The sequence below is a fragment of the Muscardinus avellanarius genome (genome assembly GCF_963383645.1).
Source record: "Muscardinus avellanarius genome assembly, chromosome: 20".
NCBI lineage: Eukaryota > Metazoa > Chordata > Mammalia > Rodentia > Gliridae > Muscardinus > Muscardinus avellanarius.
In genome coordinates, this window is record NC_137806.1 from 16,182,802 (window position 1) to 16,201,383 (window position 18,582).

An 18,582-nucleotide genomic window follows, 5' to 3' on the forward strand; every position below is an offset into this window, starting at 1 on the left:
GGTATGGCTGTGGGTCTGAAGGGTAATTTCACATCACAAGAGCCATCACAAAGTGGTGACCATTGGCCTGCTGCTGTGAGCAGTGCCTTTCCATTGGCTTCTATTCAGAATGCAGTCTGTGGCATGAACTGGTGGTTCATTGCAGTTTTTGTGGCCGACATGATGAGACATTTCATTTGGAACCTAAACATGGCCAGATCTACCGTGTGACAAGATTTCTGAAACTTTGAAATTCTTATCGTTTTGTGTGTTTCAAGCCTTGTAATCTTTTTCCTCCCTTCTGGATGTAAATGTCATTCCATGAAGCTAGAACTTTTTCTCTTCTCCAAAGTGCTACCAGAGGAATAATTTGCTTCTTAATTTGCCCATCTGAGAGCTGTAGAGAATTTCCAGTGTGCCACGTCTCTGTGATATGTGAGGTTATTTGGAAAATAAGTCTGCGGTGTCATCTCAGGTCTGTGGATTTCAGCCTGCTTATTTATCTTTTCTTATGCTGTCTACTTTTTGCAGAAGAATAAGGAAAAACACTGAACCTATTTTGAATAATGAGATCTGTTCCATGTGTTATTTGGAAGTGATGATTCTTTCTCTGGGAGGGTTTTTTTTTTTTTGGTAGTTGTTTGGTTTTTCTGAATTTCCTTTATCAAAGTACTGGCCGCTTCCCCTGGGTCTTGCGTCTTCTCTACGTTTCATCTCTTCATCCAGATGAGCCTGGGATTGGTTCCTGATTCCCCTTTTCTGTATGTTCTCCAGGTCCAGCGCACGTTGTGTCCACTACCCCAGGCTTGTCTTGATTGTCAGCTACAATAGGGCAGCTCCTGAACTGCCACTGTCCTCTTAGGACTATTCCCCAAAATCCATGAGCTTTTGTCTTTTTTTTTTTTTTTTGTACTGAGGATTGAACCCAGAGGCATTCTACCTCCAAACCACACCCCAGCCCAGCATTTTTTATCTCTTATTTGGAAACAGGGTTTAGCTAAGTTGCTAAGGGTCTTGCTAAGTTGCAGAGGCTGGTCTTGAACCTTCATTTCTTCAGTCTCAGCCTCCCAAGTACTTGGATTGCAGGCATGTGCCACCATGCCTGGATGTTTGTGAGACTCTTATTCTGGCTTTTTGAGTTGTTGGTGCATGTTCTGTGGCCCTTAAATTGAGTGACCTTTTCTTTTTTTTTTTTTTTTTGTGGGTCTGGGGATGGAACCCAGAGGTGTTCGACCTCCAAGCTACACCCCCTGCCCTATTTTCTATTCTTTATTTTGAAACAGGATCTCACTGAGTTGCAGAGGTCCTCACTAAGTAGCCGAGGCTCTCTGCAAACTGCGATCCTCCAGTCTCAGCCTCCTGAATGCCGGGATTACAAGCGTGCGCCACCATGCCCGGCTGGGTGACCATTTTTGAGAGGGACCGCTGGTATAGTGCACGACTTCCCAGGATGACCAAGATGCATGGTCAGTGATGCTACTTCTAAGAGATTCCCAGGGAATCTCTCACCAGAGTCGCTGAGGTAGAGATTATTGATTAGCATTTAGTGTGCTCAGGAAATATCGTGACAAGTGCCTCACGGAGTCCTTGATTGTCTTTATAGTGAAATTTATTGAACCAACCAGTTCCTTTTTGAGGCTTTCCCTACACAGTTAGAGAAACAATCCTACATCATATGTGTACCTCCAGCAGCCTCGCCCAACCCCCACGTTCCCCGCAGATACTTCCCTCTCCATGGCTTTGTTTTCTAGGTTCATTTTAGTCTGACCCAGCATCCACCCAGTCCCCCTCCTAGAGGCTGGAGACAGGATGGTGGCCAGGGCACTGTCACACCGAACTGTGTGTGTCCACACTTGAACATGCCTGCGCTAAGCATAGCTGAGTGTCGCGTTAGGAATTTCGGTAGTGGTCTCTTCTCAGGTTCACTGGATAGAGTATGGCTGGCAGGACCCTCGAATGTGTTATTAACACAGTGGAGAGACCCGAGAGTGCGATCGTGGGCAGCGAGGCACCACGCGCAGGTCGTAGGGAGCAGCGTGCTCCGTCGCTGTTTGGCAGGTCTGACCTGGGTTGCTTTTGTGCTTTTCAATAACCCTTTCTATTTCAGTAGACCTTTTCTTCCTTCTTTTGAACAGCACAGTTTCCATAGGACACTCACAGTGAGCCCGCCATTCCCCAGTGGGAGGGAGTGGCCAGTGCATAAACACAAGGTGCCTGTTGCTACCTGATCTCTGCCTGGCCTGGGCTTTGTCCGTTGTTCTCTTTCTATCCAATTTAACTACCCTCCCTGCAGGCCCAGCCCGCGCCTCATTGTTGCCCTCAGTATTTTCTCAGAGCGCTTTTTATTAACTTTCTCTTTTCTGTTCTAATTTCTCTCCCTCTTACCTACTTTAGCTTGTAGACCTCCAACAATAGTGAGAAAAAAATATATTCCAGTGGTATAATCGGGTAAAGCAACAACTGTATTATTAAAGAAAAAAAGTTTTCAGCATTGTCGCTTTCCTCTCTTGCTAGGTGTTTGTTGACAGAACACGGTGGCGTGGATAAAAGAGCCAGCTCCCTAATTAAATCTGCCACTGGGAACTCTGCTCCTCCTTGAGAAGAGTAACAATTTTTCTTTCTAATTAACTACTTGTGATACCTTAGGAAAAATGAAGGCAGGAAGAGACAGGAGAATGATCAGTTTTTCTTTATAAATCAGAATTGATGTCTGTGACATTCAGATGCCGGTGTGAGAGAATGCTAATTGTCTGCTAGTTTTAGTTTACCCCGTCTTTCTCGGTAATAAACCTTATTAATTTGGTCTGTGGTTACCTGGAATAGAAAGGATATTTCCTAGCCATTCTCGAAGCTAGGCTTCATTGTATCACTAAAGTTTAATCCATTGCTTGTGAGTAGGAGTACCATGTGTGAGATGAAGGCAGGATGGCTGGCTCCAGGCAGTCATCTTGGACCACGAGGTATGTCTTAGTAATTCAAGTTGTTATAACAAAATACCACAGACTGGGTGCTTTAAATAATAGAGAACGATTCCTCAAAGTTCTAAACTTGAAATGCCCAAGGTTAAGGTGTGAACATACTTACCTGCTGAGGCCTGTTTTGCAGATGGCCATCTTCTTTCTTCACCCTCACCTCAGAGAGAGGGGGAACAGGGAGCGGGAGGGAAGGAGGGAGAGAGAGAGAGAAAGAGAGAGATCATCTCTCTCACGTCTCCTTTTGGGGCTCTAGTTGCATTCGCGAGGGTTCCAGCATTAGGCCCTCATTACCACTTAATCACCACTGGAGGGCCTGTGTACAAATACAGTGATGCTGGGGAGTCAGGGGAGGCAAAGGTACGCAACGCTTGTGTGAGCCAGACCCTGGGCATGGCTGAGCAGCAGGTTACCAGGAGCCTCTGCACTGTAGGTGCCTGAAAAAGAAACTCCTGCTTCTTGTTATCCCTGCTATTTGTTGTTTGTGCTCACATGAAACTGAGCATAATCTTCACTGATTCATCGAGGAGGCTCTGTAATCTTGTTTGGCATGAGGGAGCCTTGCAGTATTATTTTCCATGTCAGACTATACATCTCAGAGATGGAGGAATGCTTTATCCAATGGACAAGAAGATCCTAATTCTTTCCAGTAAAAAATGTGTGAGGTTTCACAGCATCTAGCATCTTAAACATCATATAGGAAGTTGCTGTCATGCTTCTTTAACACACACACACACACACACACACACACACACACACACTCCTTCGCCTTGACCTCTCTTGTGGTTTAGATTTAGAATGTCCCCTGAAAGAGTTCATGGATTGATGCAGTTAAATAACAAGTGCTGTGATCTTATACGTGGGTCTACTCAGAATGGATTCATTGGGTGGCAACCCAGACAGGTCAGGTGGGTTCCTGGGAGTGTGGCCTTGGGGATTGTGCTATGTTCTTGAATACCTTTGCTTGCTCAATTGCTTCTGCCTCCATGATGTGAAAGCAGAGCTCTTGTTCACACTCTCTTTCTGCCTCCTGCCACCATGCCTTTGAGCTCTGCAAACTTCACCCAACCTAACATGGACTGAACTCCTGAAGTCTCCAGAACTGTGAGCAAATAAATCTTTCTTTGTCTAAGTTGTGTGGCTGCCAGGTATTTTGGGTTTCAACTGTGAGAGTGTTGACTGAAACAGCGTCTCTCTTAACAAAGCCTTTAAGTAGAAGAGAAAAGAGAGACCCTTTGAGGTGACCTAGACAGATTGCTGGAACAGGACTGGGTGAGGAGAACAGCCTGCAGCTCCAGGAAGTCCCAGCTCAGAGAGGACAGCGTGGCATTTGGTGGAGTGGGACAGCAGGAGAGTCGGCTTCTAAGCAGAATGAGAAGGGTATCCTGGCCCAAGGGGAGGGTCCTCACCTCAGTGTGCACACGTCCAGTAATTTTTAAAGGACTCATAGAAGTCCCCAGAGTCTGCTATCATTGGGACTTAATAAAGCCAGAACTGTGCAGAGAAAAGCAAGCCCAGGTCAGCATTGGTGCCCAGGAGGCTTCCTGGTGAAGCCCCCGGGTCACCTAGTCCACAGGACACAGGTCACCTCCAGGCTATGGGCATAGCTGCCACTGTGGACGGGGTAATTCTTTGTCCTGTGTTGGTCCATCTTGTGTATTGTCAAAAGATGTTCCTCAGCATCCTTGGCCTCTACCCACTGGCCTAATGATTTCAACCAGTGCCATCAACAGAAATGGAATGCAAACCACATAATTAATTAGATGTTCTGTTCTGGGTGATCCCATCAGCCTCTGGTAAAAGTGACACGTGACATTGGGAGTGTGTGGCAGACTGGCTGTTCACATCTGGAGCCAGCCAGGAAGCAGAGAGAAGGGGTGTGGAGGGGAGAGGCCAGGGTCTCACTGTCTCTGTCCAGGGTGCACCCAGGTGGCCTCAGGACCTCCCATTAGATCTTACCTCTTAAAGGTCCACAGCCTCTCTAAAAACTTCTACCTTGCGCACCAGACCTTTGTGCATGGGCCTTTGGGGGTGCACTTATTCAAGCCATAACAAGGGCATAATAGGAAAGAACTTGGCCTGCAATTTGCACAGTTGCCAAGGTTGTAAAAGTCCAGGAGAGAGAAAGCTTCAGACTGAAGGAGGCCAGACCACTCCAAATGGCGAGGATTCTGAACTGAATCCTTTGCCATACAGGAACTAATTGGGGTATTTCTTAGCTGGGGTCTGAGGAGCAGACTGTCAAAATGCATCAGGTTAACTTTTTGATTTTGATGATTGTGTTTGGTTGTATAGGAGAATGCTTTGGTTTGTTGGAAGCATACCCTGAAGATAGGGCATCTAGCTGCTTGATTTTAGATGTTCAAGCCAGGAACACGGTTCTTTTATTATATTTCGAACTGTTCTATAACTTTGTGATGTTTTAAAAAGAAGAAAAAGTTGCAATCAGGGGTGATACACACTAAGCTCCTTCTAAGCATTGTGGGATCCAACACGGAGACCCTTCTTGAAAAAATTTTGTCTTCTCATTCCTTTAAAGAAAAATCTCTACTGCACTAAAAGAATATTCTTATAGAAAGAATATTGGTAACATTTCTAAATCTGTTTCTTACATAAATATGTATATGTGTGAATATATAAGGCTGACCATGGGAAAGTTTTAGGACCCAAAGTGGAAGGTAGGTCACACATCCCCCTTTTAATTTTTTGTGAGTCTGTGTATTTTCTTTCCTTATGGCTAGAAAAACCATTCTTTCGCAAATCTAATCTTGTCGAGCAGATTAAACCTCCATAAAAAAATGTTTGAATCTGGCAAGCAATCGGCATTTCAAATCAGTGCTTGGAAATGTCAACCAAAATATGTTTGGAGGAAATTATGGAGGACTTTTATTTTATTCTGATCATCCCATAACTTATAGCAGATTTTCTGGGTGGACGACGGAGGCAGATTAAGTGCCACGCCACAGGCCTTCTGTTAGTTGGTGTTTCTGTTTTGAGATGATGGTTTTGTAAGCACAGGAAAGGCCTTGGGCTCCTCTGCACTCTTCCCTCCTCTTCTGAGTGGCACATTATTGAGATGGATGGCCAAGGCCAGGCCGGCAGACCAGGTCGCGAGGCAGAGCTAACTGGCCCTTGTAATGTATGATCTGGCGACATTCATCCCATTAGCCTCAACTTGCTGTGCGAATTGCACCATTAATTGCATGACTCTTCTTCATTTGGTTTAACATTTAGCAGATAGTGTTTCATGAATCCTAGCTTCTATTTTGAGCAGTTACCACTCCAACCCGTGAAAATGATTTAGCAGTTTACCTGGTAAGGGCACATGTATAATTTGGATGCGTTTCCTGAATGTGATTTTTTTCTTTATTTCTTCTTTACAGTCTCTTTATCCCACATCACGCAGCTGGTCCTCAGCCACAACAAGCTAACGAGTAAGTTGACTTTCTTGCGTGTCTCAGAGCTCACCTTCGGGAATGTTACTGTCCTCCTGGTTCTGTTGTTACCTTTCAGGGAACCAGTGACGAATGATTATGGTGGGAAACTTACCGTTTATTTAGGAGATAACTAAGATATATGAGCATCTCGTCTTCCTGTATTTCTTACTTGGCTCCACGTTAGTTCTTTTCCTACCACGTGTATAAAATAGAAAGAGAAAATGGCATTGTTTGTCGGGAAGTGTTCCCACTGAGGGATGCTGAAAGCCGTGGTGACTGGAACTGCTGGACCATTGGTTAGCATTTCATGAAAAAAAAGTTACTTGTCAAATATATTGGCATGAGTTCTTTGTTTTTAATCTGCATTTTCTCCTCAAAAGAGGATGATTTAACTGTTGAATGTTCTTTATTTCCCTGCTTAGTAGGGGGAAGAAGCCACAAAACGGCTAGGTTACAGAGATCTGTGTCATAAAATACATATTTAAAATTGTAAAATTAAAAAAGTCTTTAGATCTGTAATTAAAAAAAATTGAGATCAGACCCTCTCACTCCACTAAAAACAAAAAACAAAAACCAAATTTTCCTGGGGATCACTAGTGTCACGGTACAGTTAACACGCACTAGAATTCGTCTGTGTCTTAATAGGGTATGTCATGTGAACGGCGGGGCGTTTTCTTCTAAGTGCTCTGACTTTGGAGTTTTAATGACAGGCACCAGCTCCCCTTTCTCATTCCTAACTGACTGTCGCTTCTTTGCACTTGCCGTAGTTACCGCAGACCTGAATGATTTTCTAATCATGTGGCGAGAGTCTGCGAGGGAGCTTTCGGAGTCCAGGGAAGTTGGGCAGAGTGTCGCGGCGAAGGATTCGTGCTGTGGATTTATGTGCCTGCGTGCGTTATCTGTAGCTGGAAGCCATGTCACAGAGCCGTTGATTATTGAGAATCAGGAGTGGCAGTGAGGGACGGCCCTCGGTGCGCAGGAAACAGGCAGATTCAGTCATTTCGAGACCCGGGGCACATTTGTAAGGCCAAGACAGAGTCGCACAGCTGTCACACTTAAGTCACGCTGGCCTCGGAAGCCAAAAGCGAGACCTGCAAATCACATGCGAGCCTTGTTGTAACAGGTAATGTGGTGCTGGCCCCATCATTTTGTAGCAAATATCCTGCTGTCCACAGAGCCCCTAATCCCAGGTCTGAGGGCATTTGCAGTTTGTGTTGAAGGATGGCCCACAGGATCTCAAATCTCCCAAGACTGTAAGCAGAAATTCTCTCCGCTCTCCCTTGCACAGCTTATAAAAGTCTTGCTTAGCTTCTGAGCTTAACAGTGTTAGATCTGTATCATGATTTTAGCAAACCCCTTTGCATTTAAGGAAGGCAAACACACTTTATTCCTGTCATACCATTTACTGATCTGTTCTTTAACAAGCGCTTTCAAACAGTTACGGTTTATTTCTTTGTACACGTAGACAAAGATTAAAAACCCAAGAAATCAATGGATCGGTTTCTTTCTCCAGGCTTAAAATATTAGCTAAATTTAGAGAGGCATAAATAAGGAGTTGAGTTGTGTCAGCTAGGAAAGAGGTTGATGGTGAAAGAATCCAAACTTCATATTTCTCCTTCCCTGCTTCAGTTGTTGTTGTTGTTTTTTTTTTTTTCTCTCTCTCTCTGCACTTGCGACGCTCTTGACCTAATCCAGGGAACTCTAATTAACCGTCTGGGTAAATTCTGTTTCAAGCCATCGTGAGTGGTGCCGGTGACACCCAATCTGTTCCACTAAGGTCAAATTAGCATCTTTTACTATTTTTCTGGCATTTAAATGAATGACTTCGCTATGGTTTTTCAAGTGTTTATAGTAAATATGTCCATTTGATGGAAATATAAATATGCATTAAGTGTAAGTGGCTGAGCACACCCTCCTGTCGCTTTTTCTTCTAATCAGTGTCTTCCACTTTCCATCCTTTTTAATAGGGCCTGGCAGACGAGGCTGCCTTAAAACCACCGGGACTCAAAAGATAAACCCCGCAGCACCCGCTTTCCTTTGCTCAAGTGTTTGTGTGTTTCCCGTGGTGTGCCAATTACAGTGTCCTCTTGACATTTCCACTTGCCTGTGTAGGGATGAGCGACTCCTGGATGCGAACCGAGACCTGGATTTGGGGGCACTGACTCCATTTCCTTGAGTTGACATCTGCAGGGTCATCTGATCCTCGTGGCACTGGCTTGATACCCCTTCTTCTCACTGGTGATTTTGACTTAGATAGGTGTCTTCAGGATAGTATACCGGACGTCACCTGGGAACCAAAAGCAGGCTGTAGGACCCTGAAATTTCCCCCAGACTCTGGAAGCAGAAATTATCGAGATTTACCTACATAAAAATGATTTTGAAAATTTCAAGCTAAACATTGTTAGAGCTATGTCATTATTATAGTGAAACTGTTTGTTTATATGTTTTTGCTGGGCTGGGGATGGGACTCAGGGGCACGCCAAGGCATACCCCTCAGCCCATTTTATTTTTTAATTTGAAATGGGGCTTGCAGAATTGCTGAGGCTGGCCTCAGACCCTCAGTCCTCTTGTGTCAGCCTCCCAAGTGCTGGGATCAGAGGCATGCACCACAGCAGCTGGTTTCCAGCCCTTTTTAAGTTTTATTTTGAGATAGAATCTCCCTAAATTGCCCAGGCTGAACTTGAACTTGTGATCATTCTGTTTCAGCCTCCTGAGTAGCTGGAATTGTAGGTGCCTGGCTTACAGTGAGACTGTGTAATTTAAACTTGGGGGACGAGGGCAGTGTCCACGGGTTTTGGTGAAGTCAGTATGGAAACTAATGTTGGCAGCAGCTTTCCTAGGTAAGAACATGTTCACGATGGAGTCAAAGAGATAGGAGGGAGAAGAGCAAAGGGATCTTCTGCCTCTCCGCCATGTCTGAGAATTGCTCAGCAGAGACTCTTTTCTGGGCCAGTGGGTGGAGTTTCCAAGTAAAAGTTGATTGATTGATTGATTCATTCATTCCAAGGTCAGGGATAGAACCTGGGTCTTACACATGCTTGGCAAGCGTTCTACCACTGAGCTACGGCCCAGCCCCACAGTAAAGATCCGTTCAAACACCGCCCTCCCCAGAACCTGCGGATGGTGCTGCACATACCTGGCACCCTAAGTCTATCGTTGTGTGACTTCCAGAAACGTCCCTTACCTGGCCTCACGTCCAGTCTTCCCCAGGGTCTGCTGTAGAGAGATGATCTCTTCTCCCTGGCACAGCCCCTGTGCTGCCTGCCTCTCCTCCCTGGAGCAGCCTCCAGTCCCCACCTGGAGCGCCCTGGCTGCTCTGGTGCACCCACATCTCCCTCCCCTGCCCCTCGCTGCTCGGGGTCCTCGACTCCGGTCCCTGTCCCTGTGTTGCCTCTTGTTTTGCTCTCTCCCAACGAGAGTCGATGCCTGTTTGAAGGCAGAGAGCAAGTCTTCCTGGCTCTGGTTTAGTGCGTGTTTCTGAGCATCAAGTGCTTCTCGATAATCGCCTGTGTGAACCAGTCGTGGTTGCCTGAAGGAAGCAGGAATAAGGAAGGCCAGGGAGGAAACAGGACTGGAGGCTCCTTTGGTAGTAACGGACATGGGCCGAGTAGATGCGGCAGGTGCTGTTGAAACGCTGCGTTCTGCCTTAGAAATCGATGTCCGTGTCATCTTTGCAGTCACTGGACACCTGTCAGAGTTGGGAAGAGACATGCTGGCATGGTTCTAGGGTGCGCCTGTGAACCCATGGACAGGGAGAGCTGGGACCGCCACCAGGGGTCGCCTTTCTGCTCAGCAGCCCTCCTGGGCTTCTCTTAGGACTCGGTCTCACTGGAAGCTTGATATATTCTTCTTTCACTCAAAGTTAGTTTTATATTTTCAAGTCTCCAAATTCCTTACTAATTTCTTCATACAGTTAATTAATTGTATTATAAGTTAGGACTCTTATCTCCGTGTGTGTGTGTGTGTGTGTGTGTGTGTGTGTTGCTGGGGATTGAATCCAGGGGCATCTATTCTGAGCTACACCTCCAGGCCTCTTGTATTTATTCATTTTTATTTTTAAATTTTGAAACAGGGTCTAAGTTGCGGAGGGCCTTGCTAAATTGCTGAGGCTGTCCTCGAACCTGTGATTCTCCAGCCTCAGCCTCCAAGTACTGCGATGACAGGCATGTGTCACCCTGCCTGGCGGTGCAAATGTTTTTCATTGGCAACAGCAGAAGGCTGAGCGTCTACACTGGTGATGCGGGACGTTACCAAAGCATTTTGAATATGACATAAGCACCCGAATGAAAACTAGTTGTTTAATGGATTGATGGATTGTCCTTGGTAAAGAATCTATTGAAATCAATACGGAAAATATTCAAACACTTTCTTGCTCACCGTAATTTCAAATTCTTACTTTTAGCTATAACTAATAGGAAATAGATTTTAAAAAACCTCGTGGTTTGCCATGAGACTTTGGTTAATGACCAGTTGATTAATAGACTGATGAGGGTGACAAGCTGTCAGCAGGCTGAGGTCCTGCACCCCAGGGCCAGCTGCTCTGAGCCCTCAGGTAAGGAGGGGATGCAGCAGTTATTCCAGGGGTGTGTCCCTGCCTTCCCTTCCCGCAGCCCCTTGCCTTGGTGGACACTCTTGCCCCTTGCTACGCCCTCCCCGCCCGTGTGTGTGTATGTGTGTGTAGCCACTAGGGCTTGACCCCAAGGCCATTTTTCGTCCTTTCCAACCCCCTCACCATTTTTTATTTCTTGTTTTGAAATAGAGTCTCACTAGGTTCCTGGGAGTCTTACTGCGTTGCTCAGGCTGTCCTTGAACCTGTGATCCTCATGTCCCAGCCTCCTCAGTCCTGAGATCACAGGTGTGTGCTACCACACTCGGCTGTACTCTCACTTTCAAGTCTGTGTTAGCTTTGAATCTTTTTCAGTCTCACCGTAATATGACAGGCAGGTTGTATGGTGTTTGAGGGTGTTAGCTTTGTAGATGGTTTTCTACTTAAGTTCATCTTTTTTTATTTTTATTTTTTTCAGTACTGGGGATGGAACCCAAGAGGGGCATTCTACCTCCAAGCTACACCCCCAGCCCTATTTTTTATTCTTGCATTTGACAAATTAGATAACTATTTTGATGATTATCCACTAGAGGTCACTGTTGAAATACACATTTCCCCCCCCCTAAGTCTTGTACCTAAGGATTAAGAACCAGTTTTGTGTTGTAAGAGGGAATTTTTGCAGCTCCTTGGCCCAGCTCTGTACATGTTGCTGCTACCATTTACCTAGTGCAGTTGACCATATTTTCATACATCCTTAGAGAAGGAGGCATGTTGTTTTCCTGTTTGCGCCTAGAAAATGTTAGAATATTTTATCTAGTTTTGCCTTTTTTTATATACTGTCTTTTTCTTTTGGCTATTTGTTGAGTTAGAGACATTTCTTCTTTTTCTACTGTCTTTAAATTAGAAAAAAATTATACTACTTTCTATAATATTTTGGACATATATGAGATAATAGATTCTTTTTATACCTGTGGGGAGGTTTAGAATATTTATGTATGTAATCAGCTTTTAATTAAAAATAAATGTATAAAAGTCAGGAAAATACTTTCCTTTTGTGCCTGTGTATATTTATCCTTCCCTAGTAAGTGTCATTGTATAAGGATATAACGCAGTGTGAGATACACAATCTGTTAATGATGAAACAGCCTACGGGGATCAATTTTTAACATGCAGCTTTCCTCAACTTTTGAAAATCACTTTCCACATACAGCAAACCCCATATAGAAATATTACAAACACCTTAAACCGGACTATAGTATTTTGTGTTTTATGGTCTACGCATGTTGAAAATTAAGCTGTCACCATTTTCTGCAGTAAATGTTAAGGCTATCTTTTTTCTCTGTGCAGACATTTCTGTAAACATTTCGTAAGTGTGGGTTTCTGAATGCAATAGTTTAGTTTTATACTCTCAAAAGAACTTATTTTCTGTGTTGAGGATAGACCCCAGGGCTGCTTGCACACTGGGCCGCTGGGTGAGCATACACCACCCCAGCCCTGGACTCTGAACTTTCAGCTGTCATGTAATCCTTTCCTGAGGTTAGCAGCTGTGCCTCTCGTTTTCGGTCTTCACTGTGGACATGACTTATTTAATGTATTGGGAATGGCTAGGCACATAGTTAGTCTACGTTTTATGACAAAACCTAAGACTTTTTTTAGAGCTATTTTCTATAAGAACATAGATAGGAATTTGATATTATAGTGAACCAGAAAATGCTAGGCTATTTGGTGATTTCAGTAATTTCTTGATCAAGGATAATGTTCTAAGTTCATAAATAAGTTTATACAGTAACATTGATCTAAGTTCATAAATAAGTTATACAGTAACATTGTATGTAGATGTCCGTACTGACAGGCCATCTAACATAAGTCTTATAGGTAGAAAGTATCATGCGGGACCTGAAAATGTTGTGTTCTCAGAATATGCCGATCTGATTATAATGAAGAAAATTAAGCAGTTTTTTTAAAAAAAAATGTGATAAATTGAAACCTTTTTCTACAAGACATAATGGATTGGTGGCACGAGTGAGAAAAATTAACTGTCCCAATTCATAAGAATGACCTTGGCCACTCTCCCGAGACCTTGCTGTTCCTCCGTCTGTACTTATTCCCTCTTTCATAGGTTATTTGTCATCCCTTATGCAAAAGTTCTCGAGCCTGGCTTGTATGAAATTAAACTATGAGGGGAATATGCAAAATAAATCGCCTCTGTGTCATGAATCTATCTTGTGACAATATCAAAACAACTTGCCGTTTGCATTTTAACAGAGTCCAAATGTATTTATAATACAGAGGCTTTGATCAATAGCTTATTTTTTTAATTAGTGCACATTTGTCAGTTTGTTACCATGCCATCATTTGAAAGATTGGAATTGAAAAAATATACACACAGTATTTTTGAGTCTGACAGCTATTAATTAAACAACATCTATCTGTTGGTGCCAGTACTTAGGTAACCTTGAAAAAATCACCTGCATTTGGGAGAATGCTGTTATTTTTGGCTTTTATAAGTAAGCACGTGAGGTCATCTTGTAAGAGGGTCAGTTTGCCCAGTGGGCCGGACCCAGTGTGGCCCTGGACAGTGAGTGATCTGGGAGAAGCTCACTGGCCGAGGGCTCTCATCTTGGCTCCTGGACCACAGCCCTTTGGATCCTTTTGTGCTGGTCCCATCAACCCAGAGATACCCAGCTCCACAATATATTTTCACATAGAGCGGTGCCCATCATGACAAGTTCAGGATGGTGGCAGATTGTGGAGAAAATAAGGGGGGAATCGGTGAGCCTGTCACTTTCCACGCTGCAACTGCCCATTCATGGGGCTGCTTTTGGAGAGGAATTCGCTTGCTGTTTACATTAGAACATCTGTCAAAGAGAAGAGATTTAATAACAAAACACTATATGTATAATGGCCCTAGGGCCATGATGAACAGAAACATATGAGATCAAATCAAGGCCAGTGAGATGTGTGAGGCTGTTGCTGGTGTAACAGCACAGTGTTTAGTTTTACAGTAAGTGATTTATTTTAGCAAGTGGGAGTACACTGGAAAAGCACCGTAAAGGTGTGGTGTAGTAACTCTGACAGCAGGACCGTCGCCCCTCACCATCGTCAGTACGTCATGCACCGGACAGCTGTGCACGCCGTCCCGTGGGTGACGCGCAGTAGGTTTACACCAGCGTCACCACAAACTCGTGAGTCATGGGTTCCGAGGACGGCCCTGTGGCCTCCACATCAAGATAGGAATCTTTTAACTTTCTTATAATCTATGGACCTATTGCCATATAATACATAACTATCTGTCCTTCCTGCCTTTCTTTCTTCCTTTTCTTTTCTTTTCTTTCTCTTTCTCTTTCTCTTTCTCTTTCTTTCATTTTGGTGGTGCTGGGGTTCCTGGAAACCCTTATACCTCCAGGCTACACTCCCAGACCTATTTTTTTTAATATTTTTTATTTGGAAACAGGGTCTCTTAAGCCAGCGCGATCCTCCTGTCTCCACCTCCCAAGCGCGGGGATTACGAGCATGCGCCACCACGCCCGGCAACCTACATAACTGTATTTAAACATTCTGTCAACTCTTTTCTAAAGAGTGTGCGTGGATGTGCGCGCGTGTGTGTCTGTGTGTGTGCATGCATTTCCATGCGTGCTCCTGTGTGTGTGCAGTGGGCACTGTGGATGTCCCGAGAGGTACATGTTTCTCTGTATACTTAGGCATGCACATTCTTTAACATCACTTTTTTATCAACTTTGCTTAAGTCACTGACTTTTTCCCCCCATGATACTGGGCATTAAACCCAGAGGCATTCTCCCTCTGAGCTACACCCTTAGCTCCTCCTTATTTCTTATTTTAAACAGGGTCTTCAGGTTGCTGAGGGCCTCGCTAAGTTGCTAAGGCTGGCCTGGAACCTGGATGCTCCTCTCTCAGCCTCCCAAGTACTGGGATTACAGGCATGCGTCACCACACCCAGCTGGCTTATTTAATTATTTGTTTATTTTTGTGGTGCTGGGGGTGAACCCAGAGGCTTTCTACCTCCAGGCTATTTTCTATTTTATTTGGAAACAGGGTCTCACTGAGTTGCAGAGAGCCTCACTAAGTAGCTGAGGCTGGCTTCGAAACTGTGCGATCCTCCTGTCTCAGCCTCCCAAGTGCTGGGATTACAAGCATGAGGCACCATGCCCAGCTCACCCAGCTGGCTTTTTTAAAGAGCAAAGACAATGGCCCCATCTACAAAGAAATGCACACAATGGTTGTCATGTCATTAGGTCTGTGAAGCCTTTGAACTTGTCCATGAATTCTTTAGAAATCTCTGTGGCCGGGCGTGGTGGCGCACGCTTGTAATCTCCATGTTTGGGAGGCTGAGACAGGAGGATCGCACAGGTTCGAATCCAGCCTCAGCCACTTAGTGAGGCTCTCAGCAACTTAGCGAGACCCTGTTTCCAAATAAAATATAAAAATGGGTCTGGGAGTATAGCCTGGAGGTAAAAAGCCTCTGGGTTCCACCCCCAGTACCACCACCACCAAAAAAAAAAAAGAAGTCTCTGTGTGTCTCAGGTTTGCAAATCCGAAATTAGGGTAAAGATATTTGTAAAGCAGATGTAGAAATGCTATTTCTTAAAGGAGGCATTTCCTGCAAATTTGTGCAAAACTTTACAAAGATGATTGTTAATGCAATTTCAAACTCATATTTAATGGCTTTTAAAGAATTGCATATATACTACCTTCATTATCTGCATAAATTTACTTTTCTTTAAATAAGTCTTTATAATCTCATAACTCCCTTTTTGAACAGAATTACACATACACACATATGTAGCTGAGCATTTTAACTCAGTAAAATTCATGCGAATGTCTTTCCCATTTCAGTTTTTCTTTGTCCGTCGGCCTCTTGGGACAGAACCATGGATATAACTGACTCAGTTAACGAACCCATTGACTCGTTTTCTTCTGTTTTCCACCTCCCCCCCACCTGTCAGTTTTTCGCTGCCCGTTAGCCTTGTCTAATGTCCTGCCTGCGCATTCACGGCCCTAGTTACCCGATTACTTTCTCAAGTTTCTTTCCCTCTCTCTGAATCCTGCTCATCTTTTAGAAAACTTAGATGGATTCTCATCTCTTTTAGGAAGCCCTGTTTTCCCGACAACCAAACCAGTACATGTGACAAATGAAGCAGTGAGCGCCCGCAGTCCGCAGACTCTGAAAGACAGCACCCTGCACAACTTCAGTGTGAAATGAAGGAGCAGACATTCACTGAACCCCAGCTCTGTATTAGGCCCCCAAAACAGGCTTGATGTGTTCAGGTGACCCGAGCTAGACGCTGCTGGGCCTCCCTGTGGCCTCTGAGCCTCCCTGCCTGCCATTCCCTCTGCCTCTGCATGAAGGATGCGCACTTACCTGCCGGTAGGGTCAGTCTCAGAGCTCCACGATAAGGCACTCCCCGGCCCAGATGCTCACTCCTCACAAGGGACCAGGGAGAATTCCTGAAGTTCGAAGGCAGAGCTGTCATGGTTAGCGGGGGGCAACTCAAAGCCACTGTGCAGGCTGTGTGGATTTTTCTACCTCTGGGTGTCTTCTATTTCTTCTCTTCTATCCTATAATCCAGTTATTCTGTTTCTTAGCTTGTGTGGTCAGATGGCACTGTGGCCTCTTTTTCTGTGTGTGTTTCTGGGGCACTCTACCTCTGAGCTGTATGCCCAGCCCTATTTTATTTTTAATTTGGAAACAGAACCTCACTAAGTTGCTGAGGCTGGCCTGGAACCTGTCATCCTCCTGTCTCTCAACTACTGGGATTACGGGCATGCATCATCATGCCTGGCTCCAGGTGGTCTCTTGATGAAATAATTCTTAATTGTAAAGGAAGACAAAAACTATTGACAAAGCATAGTGTGTGTGTGTGTGTGTGTGTGTGTGTGTGTGTGTGTGTGTGTGTGGTTTACTTATTTACTGCCTACCTCTTAGTGTTGAGGATTAAATGCATGTGTATATGTAGTCATATACTATATTACATGAACATAAGCTCACATAAAAGAGGCTAGCCAGCTGTCTTCCCAGCACAGAGCTTGCTTCCTCCACTGGTTGAAGATTTCTCGTGGTCGTTGCTCTCTCCCCCTCTCAGGGTCTGGGACCTTCTTGGACTTCATTCCTAGGGGAGCCTCTGTCCTTTTCTTACCCTTCACAGATGTCGTCTCCAAGCTATAAAAGGTCATTTCTGTCCTCCATCCAGTTTCCAAAGTAAACCTACTTATCGATGGTATGCAGTAACATAGCAGAACTGGAGTGTCATTTCGAAGATGTGTCCCTATAAGAATGCAGTGTTCCTGAGGGCTCCTGAAGATGGCAGACAATTCTTTGGTTCTGTCTGGGAAGTTACAGGATTCTTATATTCATTCTGCATCCTCAGAGGAGGAAAAAAATCCATGCTTGTCAGCTTTTGTAGGAGATTTGTTTAGTTATGCATACACTTTTTATAGCTCAGGGACATATATTTTTGCATGTTTGGCTGTCTATTATAAAATCTGCCTTATTGCTTGTTTGTACCTTTCCCCCCTAATTTTTGTGTAATTGATTATTCTCATTGCTGCTGCCTGGAAAACAAAATGAGACTTTTTATTCTCATAGTGATTAAGTCAGGGATATTTTTGGTTACCTAAAATTACTTAAGCTGCAGAATCCTAAGGAGGATAATCCACAAAAGGCTATAATAAGCATGTACTTCAGGGTGTGGGCACTTAGTAAATACTTGTTGATTAACCAAAAGTAGCATTACACTCGTTAATATTTGGGGGATGTTGGCCTTTATTAAGGGGGATGCTTAGGTATTTTGCTATTTTACTCATACCTCGAGGAACATTCAGAACTTTCTAAATGAGAATTTGCTCCGGTGTTTCATAAACTTTATGTTTTTAAATAACCTATAAGTACTGTAATTCACAGCTTTAATAGCTGCTTAGGGGCTGGTCCCATAAAATCTATGAAGCCGGTTATCATTAGTATACTTCTGAACTTCAAACTCTTATGTTAATATGTAATTAGTTCATTATCCATCTTCTGTTTCTGGCCAGAAAACAAAGGTAATTAATCACTATAAGTACAAATGACCTTTTTTCTTTGCATATAAAACTCTGACGAGCACAGTTATTTGTATGCAAGAGTTAAAGCTCCTTCTTTACATAGAATCATTAAAATAGCATTGAAGACTATGATTCCTAATTTGCCCAAGGAATTGACATGCATGTAATTAGTCTAGACATCACCTCTGTGGTATGAATAGACAAATGTTTTCCAGTTACTGTAGCTAAAAATTAAAAGGACCATGCTTTTACTTTGACCATGAGTGCCCAAGGCCGAGTTCATATCGTTTCCTTTACCTTGGCTTCTCACCTTGCCCCATTCAGGCCAGAGGGCAGCAACTATTTTCCAATGTCATTTTCATCATATATTGGGGCCAAGAAATGGTTGCTTTCACCATTTTCTCTTGTGTAACGAGTGAGCTCACTAATTTTCATGTTTTTTTGTTTTTAGTAATAGCTCTACTAACTTTGTTATAGCAGCGTAACTTAAGCTTAGTATTCTTTACCATCTTTTATCCTTTTCTGTTTGTTTAAAAAATGATGGAAGCATTTAATGTTGTAAAAATATGGCTAGACATTTTCATTTGTTATG

At 43.9% G+C, this 18,582-nt stretch overlaps 1 protein-coding gene across 3 annotated transcripts in view; it reads left to right on the top strand.

The window, feature by feature from the left end:
• Positions 1–18,582, top strand: part of RSU1 (Ras suppressor protein 1) — a gene marked incomplete at both ends in the record, with an annotated part of 204,742 nt that overhangs the window by 17,392 nt on the left and 168,768 nt on the right. The window contains one exon of one of the 3 annotated variants that reach the window (XM_080717007.1): positions 6,335–6,385. The exons of the other annotated variants lie outside the window; for them this stretch is intronic. Within the exon in view, the coding sequence (XP_080573133.1) occupies positions 6,335–6,385 (51 nt within the window). The remainder of the gene's footprint in view (positions 1–6,334; positions 6,386–18,582) is intronic. 3 annotated transcript variants of the gene reach the window in all.